The sequence below is a fragment of the Plasmodium fragile genome (assembly GCF_000956335.1).
Source record: "Plasmodium fragile strain nilgiri unplaced genomic scaffold supercont1.147, whole genome shotgun sequence".
NCBI classification, from domain to species: domain Eukaryota; phylum Apicomplexa; class Aconoidasida; order Haemosporida; family Plasmodiidae; genus Plasmodium; species Plasmodium fragile.
This window is the reverse complement of record NW_012192727.1, coordinates 12,058-19,752: the sequence shown is the minus strand read 5'-3', so window position 1 is coordinate 19,752 and position 7,695 is coordinate 12,058. Positions and strand designations below refer to the sequence as shown.

General features: G+C 31.8%; 4 protein-coding genes across 4 annotated transcripts; 2 read left to right on the top strand and 2 right to left on the bottom strand.

Annotated features, from left to right (window-relative positions):
- Window positions 1-1,395: 1,395 nt before the first annotated feature.
- On the top strand, window positions 1,396-1,728 carry AK88_05514 (uncharacterized protein; the record flags this gene model as incomplete). The annotated part of the gene is made up of 1 exon (XM_012483116.1): window positions 1,396-1,728. One exon carries the CDS (start codon window positions 1,396-1,398, stop codon window positions 1,726-1,728), a length of 333 nt encoding a protein of 110 aa, XP_012338539.1.
- A 480-nt stretch (window positions 1,729-2,208) lies between these two features.
- AK88_05513 (uncharacterized protein) lies at window positions 2,209-3,370 on the top strand (the record flags this gene model as incomplete). The annotated part of the gene is made up of 2 exons (XM_012483115.1): window positions 2,209-2,409; window positions 2,570-3,370. 2 exons carry the CDS (start codon window positions 2,209-2,211, stop codon window positions 3,368-3,370), a joined length of 1,002 nt encoding a protein of 333 aa, XP_012338538.1.
- Window positions 3,371-4,350: 980 nt separating this feature from the next.
- AK88_05512 (uncharacterized protein) lies at window positions 4,351-5,556 on the bottom strand (the record flags this gene model as incomplete). The annotated part of the gene is made up of 2 exons (XM_012483114.1): window positions 4,351-4,515; window positions 4,678-5,556. 2 exons carry the CDS (start codon window positions 5,554-5,556, stop codon window positions 4,351-4,353), a joined length of 1,044 nt encoding a protein of 347 aa, XP_012338537.1.
- Window positions 5,557-7,254: 1,698 nt separating this feature from the next.
- Window positions 7,255-7,488, bottom strand: AK88_05511 (uncharacterized protein; the record flags this gene model as incomplete). Its single annotated transcript, XM_012483113.1, has 1 exon — window positions 7,255-7,488. One exon carries the CDS (start codon window positions 7,486-7,488, stop codon window positions 7,255-7,257), a length of 234 nt encoding a protein of 77 aa, XP_012338536.1.
- Window positions 7,489-7,695: the final 207 nt, after the last annotated feature.

Here is a 7,695-nt window from a genome sequence, read left to right as displayed (position 1 = left end):
TCGACTTGTTCCCCTTGTAATAATCATATTTTCATATTAAAGGAATGAAAGAGTGATTATTTTAGAACTGGACCTTTTGTATTAAAATATGATAATAATAGATATAAATCCGCAACATGTCAATATTGCATAAAAGTTAAAACCAAGGAAAATATACATGAATATGCATGATTGGACAAGGAAAACATTATATAATGGTAATATGTGTACCACTATAATGATAGTTGCCATGTGTGTCGTATTAGAAATAGATGAAATCCTTAGCGTGAAATTTATGTGTGCGTACTCATATCATTTTTTGGTACGTTCCTTTTTTTCACGAAGACAATTCAATCGATATACTATGATCATTCCTAACGAAAAGGTAAGCCAAAAGATAGGAAGACACAGAAAGAAACAGACACCTTAGCATCGTGTAGAACAGTATTACACATTAGCAACAAAACAAAAAAAAAAATAAATGTAAAATCCTTAATATGTTAGGAAAACGAATTCACCAATGTTGTAATTGTAACATGTTATGCGACATATGTGCTGCAATCATCTTCTGCTATTTTGCAAAAGTTTGCCTAAGCGTCGACTACTCGTGTGACCAATTAGGTCCACGGTTCAGTTACCACGCACACACACAAATATGTCAACATAAAAAAATGAACGCACAACTATTAATATATCAACATTTTTATTTGATAAACTGTTGGAGGTTAGACGCCCTGTTCTTGTTTTTTTTGTCCCAAAGTATGGATTTGAGAAATTCATGAAAAAAGGGGGACATGTATCATTAAACGCATTTCAGCAAACAAAGTTTTATAGATCATTTTTTAACGGGTGAAGAAACAAACATATTATGTATTAAATGAATAATTGTTCAATCATCATTTCTATTGTTTTTTAAGGAAACACGACATTCGTCCTAACAGGAAAGAGGGACATATTGTCATACTCATAAATCCACGTGTGTGTTTGCATAAAATTGAAATGTATCTGAAATATGTTTTAGTTTTTCAACAAGTTACTGACCGCATTCATTTATTACGTTTCTTAAACATGTACAAATTATTATGTAACCAGGCAGCATATGCCTTTTGACAGCTTTGGGGGTACAGCATGAAATGCAATACGAGTGCCATATTATTGCCATGTGCATTCGTCTTCCATTTTTACGTATTCATGTTGTTTCAATTAACATGAATTAGAAAATAAAAAAATATAATTAAAATGGAAACTCAAATTTAAAAATTAACTACGTGACGTTGTGAACAACATAACACAAACAGGCGGGGGCCGGGAAGGCCGCGGGCGTGAAATATATAATACAACAAAATATCATAAAAAAAAAAATAAAGTGCTAATTGTGTTATTGGAACAATAAATATATAAAAAGAAAAATAAAAAATGCAAAAGAACAAATTAACCCCAACTTACATGTGCTTATTCTGTTGCACGAACACGTGTGTGCATGTATTATTCATTTCCGTTAATAGCAATTTTGTCGTGCGCGATATAACAATTTTTATAGTTATTCTTAGTGCAACAAACGCGATAATTAATAACTGGGTGATGGTCATTGCTTTGTCTTTTTTTTTGTTTCTTTACATTATATTGGTCATTGTTATATTTAATAACTATAGAAAGACATACGCCCCAAACAATTTATGTTTAAATTGCAACCAATTATTCAAAGTTATCTTAAATTTTAAAATAAAATTACAATTCAAGAATCTCTGACGCCTAAGCGCCCAAAAATATTTGTGAAACATCTTATTTTTAAAAAAAAAAAAAAAGAAAACAGAAAACATTAACAATATAATGCACAATATAAGTTTTGTCCGTATTTTCAATATTTGTTCATCATCACTTTATACAATGCACTACATATATATAAAAGGCTTATCCAACACCATATATTGTTAATTCTAAGTTTTTGTCAAATCCTCTGTTTTTTCTGTGTGATGCACACATGCCTCCAGGATGCTTTTGGTCATTTGAAGTATTTCGTGTATTGTTCCATAAGACAGTCCTGTAATCAATGTTCTCCTGTTTTGGGTTGGTTTTATGCTTGGCGAGAAATAATATAACGCAGTTGCATTACTGGGGGCAACATACGTGAACTATACACTTTAGTTATATACAAAATATAAGCAGTAACATTTTTATTGATAAAACACTTCTGCCTCGTCTTTCATGATATAATAAAAGAACAACAAAATGCAGGATCATAGGAAGAATCCAAATTTTCCTTTGTCAATAATATGTTCGTTAGGGAATATAACAACAACAAAGAGTACCTTTAAACAATTTTTCAAGGAGAAGGAAATAAAATTAAAAAGCAACAAATTTGCAACATACATATTTTTCAAGTCCGTTTTTATTGCATTAGTCTTGTCTTTGTATTGCCTTCTCCTACAAGTATGTAACTTTCTTTTAATGAGGAAACACGTACCCTTATTCATCCACGATATTATATCGGCTTCTTCATTTACTGTAAAATATACATATATGAGCAAATTATTGAAAGTCATCTTTTTCTTCTCTTTTGTTTTTTCTTTGTATACTACAATTTTTACAGAACATTAACACATCTACAGGACCTAAATATGCACATTCATACTTAAATAATAGACATTCGAGGATATTGTATCCAGACAATCCTCCATTTTTGAAAGCATTCCGAGCTAATAATGCTATCCAAGGACAAAAGAAGAATCCATTTCTACTTAATCATAATGATAATAATAGTTCATCTGGAAATGTAGATAACCAGAATGAAGACTTAAAAAAGAAGATCCCGAAAGATAACCAATTGAAAACCAATACGGGGAAGCAAGAAGAATATAATAAAAACGAAATCATGTTCCGTTGTGTAAACATTGGTAATTGCGATGATGTAACAGAAGACGAATTAAACGATAAGTTAAATAACATAAAGGGCGCGGTTAACAGCAGAACGATGCATCTCGTATGGAAATATGTACAAAATCATGAGAAGGTAAATTTTATTCGCATGCAACAAGAAATACAGAATTACTGTAAATTGTCAGCTAAATATTATAATATACCAGAAGAATTTGACACAAAAAAATGCAAACATGTAGATGATAAAATAACGAATGCACTACAAAAAAGAGAACGTTTTGATTTAAAAAATATAAATGAATTTGCTAAGGAGGACATTTGTGCAAGGTGGGAATTTCTGAGGTACATCAAATTGAAGAGAAGGTCATGGAAAGAACTTCGAGAATCCACACAGCAAAAGTGGGCAAACTATATAAATGATGTGTTCAAGAATTATAAATCTAAAAAGTCAATCACTGCATTTGATAAAGATAACAAAGGTTTCCGGTTTCGCCCCTGGATACCCAAGCACTGATCATCTTACTAGTGTACACGGATGGAAGCAAAAAGATCAACAAGTCGTATACATGCACTCCAATTGAAACGCGTTCGAAAATACCCCTACCTAGCGAAGACAAGGAATGGGAAAAAAAACAAAAACAATGTCAAATAGAAAAATACTTACAAGGATTAAGCACGTTGTTACTCAAAATTGGGTCCCAATCTCTACTTATAAGCTTATTAATTTTGGAGCCGCAGCAAATAATTTTAAAGGAAATACCCCAAACAGGTGTTAACATTTCAGTCATACTTGCTACATCCTGTACAGTAACGTAACAACAAAAAAAACATGTAATAATATAGAACAATTACGAATTACAGGGTAGTTCATAAAACACATAGCTACATGTATCTGAATATATGTATATATAGATTGGATCATATAGAAATAACTGCATAAATTCAAACGTTTTTACCAAAGGAAAATTTAAATTTTGGCGGCCCCTCTTATAATATCACTAATATGATAAATTTAAGCGACGTGAGTCGTTTTTAATTATTCACCCTGTAAACAAAGTTACAAAATTTAGGTCCTGCACGGACCAATTCTTCAAATATATTTTTCATTCTAAATTAAGTACCCGCTTTAATGTGGTACTCTTCACAAAAAAATATTATGCCGGCGGTTACTTTGTTCTAATTCGCGTCTTCCTTGTTTTACCATTTACACATTGCGAGAAATTTGGAAATGCACACGTTGCCTCATTTTTTTGTGTAGAATGTGTCTGCTGTATAATGGTATCCTCACATTTCGTCGCAACATGGATTACTCAGAGCATCAGCATCTTGCGTACCTTTTACGTAGAAGCATAATATACATTTATGTGAACATATATGCACTATTCCGCTTTCGCACAAAATCGTTGCTGCGGCATTTTCATTCTTCGGTTACACATAGCCCATTATGGTAAAGTTCAGCGCAATGCTTCTCACATTATTTAACTATAGGCCACATTACATCGCTCCGTATGCTATACTGCGTTCACCTTCATCGGAATTAGTACTCAAACTATTATAACTGCCAAATATTGAATCTCCCGCTACAGAATAATAACTATACTGAAGCTCCCGTCTTATTCGTTTCCGCCTTCGTGAGAACAGGTTCCCAAGTGGAGTGAACTGAAAAAAAAACAAAGGAACAATATAAGGTTAACTGAAACAGCGTGACATTACGTAGAATAACGTAAAAGGCATTAAAATTAAGCCCATTAACAAATGCTTTGATTATGTAATATCTGTGAAAAACATTTAGTACTATAAGCAGCGTTTTTTTGTTATTACCTTCATTAAAGCTGTTACAAGCATTGTGATGCTCAATGCAGAAAGAAGTGTAAACACACCAATTTTAATCCATGGAACTGGTTGTTCAGTTTTCAGCGTTTGAGAAATACCATCGTGACTATATAGTTTACTTGGAACTCCTGTGGGTTGTTCTGAGTGAGTTGGAATTGCTACATCGACAACTTCCACATTTTCTACAGGGAGCGGATTTTTTACTGTACCCCTCTGTGCTAATTTTTCAAACCTTTGTTCAGCTGCATCAATGAAAGGTTTAACGTACTTAGCATACTGTCCTATGAATTTTTGACGTGCGTTCTCATAATCATTGAACAAATGTACGATCTTATTATAACAAGGATACAACCAACTTAGACCATATATTGTTAATGCTTGACTTTTTGTAACGAGATGCTTTGGATCATAAAAGCTATAACCTAGAATATAATTTGTACATGTGTTACTTCCTTGCTTTCTACATAATGGTCCAAAGGCTAAATATAATGGAATTCTCTCCTTAAGATAATCGAAATACACTTCACATGCATAATATGTGCTTTTACCAATTTCTCCTTTAATGAAATAATAATCTTCAATATAATCCATAAAATTCTTCACCCTCTTCAAATATTCCAGGAAGTTATCCCTAAATAAGGTTGCATTGGGGAAACATACTTCTCTAGTATTTACATCATAACTATGATTAATAAACCTTTTCCACATTCCATCAAAGAGGTTCATTATATTCTGAAAATCATTCTCCTTGTCAGTGGACTGCAATTTTTTATGCACTTCATCATAGAGCCAATAATTTATATCAAAACAATGTTTCCTTCGAAAAGCATCGTCATTGTCATCTCGTACGAATTCTACATTTTTCATGAGTTGTCCGCAGAGTTCATAAAGCCCTGTTACATTAGGGTGTTGCTTTAATAGATCACCACAGAAATTATTGGAGTCCTCTAATATTTGCCCACTTGTCAATTTTTGGTAAAACTTATACGAAGGCAACTCTGTTAGTTTAGAATTCTATAAAATTAAAAAAGAATAAATTAATGTGTATACACAATTTTTCAAGAGCCTGTACTTAATTTTCTTGTGTGTGTAATGTTATTTACTAGTGAAAAACATATATCGATTATTGAAAAAATGTAAAAATTACTGTTACGGTTCCCTCCATATGTGTACGAACTTACGGTCCCTTGTACAATGCTTTATGACGAATTGGTGAAGTAGTAAAATTCACGTGTAAATAATTGGTCATATTCGGCGACACAAGGCGATCAAACAAGTAGGTGTAAGCATAAATGCACTTAATGTATATTATCGTTCAATGTTTTACGAAATTGTTCATTTGGGAATTCTTTAACTGTGTTTTTTTCCGGTACGTATATTTTAAAACAGAGCATCCATACCAATTTTACATAGTACCACCCATATGTTATGCTTAGGTACATGCGTAATGACAATTCATATTGGAAGAAACATAAGATTTGTCGTAAGAATAAAGGAATAGTCATTATTCTTACTAATTACGTAGTAAGTAATGAAATTTACCGTTCACAAATATTCGTACATATATAGGAACTGATTAATACTGTTCAAATTATTTATCTTTCTTTCCCATTTTTTTTTTTTTTTCATTTCTATTAATGTAGTTGCTTCTGTGAGCATCCCCTTTACAACAGATACATATAGAGCAGCGTATATATTTTTTTTTTCTATATCATTTAAACCAAAAATATTCCATCTTACGTGTTTCCTACATTGTATATGTATATTATATATTTAAATACGTAAACGTATGTTAATTGTATTATGATGAATAACCGTGTTAATCTAAATACGAATTGTGGAGGTAATTTTAAGGAGGCTAAAATAATTAATACCTCATGGCGTTCCCATGGGTAGTATATATATGGTGGTACATTTTTTCTGGGCTTATCACAAAAGTGTGAACAAGTGTCGTATCCATAGAGCCATACATTTATTATGAGGTTCTTATGCTTCCTATCGATGATATAAAAATATAATAGTGCACAAACGTTTACGTGGTTTAATTTAAAATTTGCATTTTGCACAAATAAAACATATAATTCTTTCCACTTTTCCTCCATAAGAAATATATGATTTTAATATACGTTAATTTTATAGAAAAGTAACATTGCCAGCAGCACGAAACGGATACGGAGGGATTGAGTTATGTAAACTATTTAAAATATGAATAACCATAGTAGCATTAACAAAATTAGGCAAACTATTTTACATATCTGGGTGTGTAATCAAGTAATTTATTTAAATCCCATTCTGGCTTCATCCGGGGGGAATATCACTCCGTATTGAACATTTGAGTGAATTCATTATTTCTAATTCAAACCGGCAAATCTATTTTTTTTTCATAATTTCTATACATGTTTTAAAAACAAACTGTTCTTATTAACCATTCTTAGTTTGAAAGGTTCATCTTCTTCTATATATATAATTATACTTTTTTTTTTAGGAAGCGTGTTTTTATTCCCTTTTTAAATTTTTTAAGTTTCCTCCATAGTTATATAATATATATCATTCCTTCCCTTACGATTATGTCCATTGTAGTTTGCTCTCTATTACCGCTCTTTCCTTCATCATCGTAGCATGTACTATTATTGTGTTCCATGCGATCATATTTTCTACGTCCATATCCCCTAGTGTGTTGCCTCTTTTAAAATCGTCTTCTGCATTATCGTGTTTTTCTATTATTCCTTCCGCCTCGTCATTTGAATTTTTATAATTTTTATAGTTTCTATCACTTCTGAATATTGCTTTTATCTGCATAGATTTATCGATGAGTTTTAGCAAGTCCGATTTTTCCCGATCAGCACTTTTACGCTTGTAGGTGTTAGAAGACTTCAAAGAATTATTATCCTTTTTCTGTTTCTTTATGTGATGTCACATAGATGTTGTTGTTGTGTTTTAATATATATTCGATTTCTTCCTACCGCACTCTTTCATATTTTTCCATTGCGTTATGGAGTGTATGAA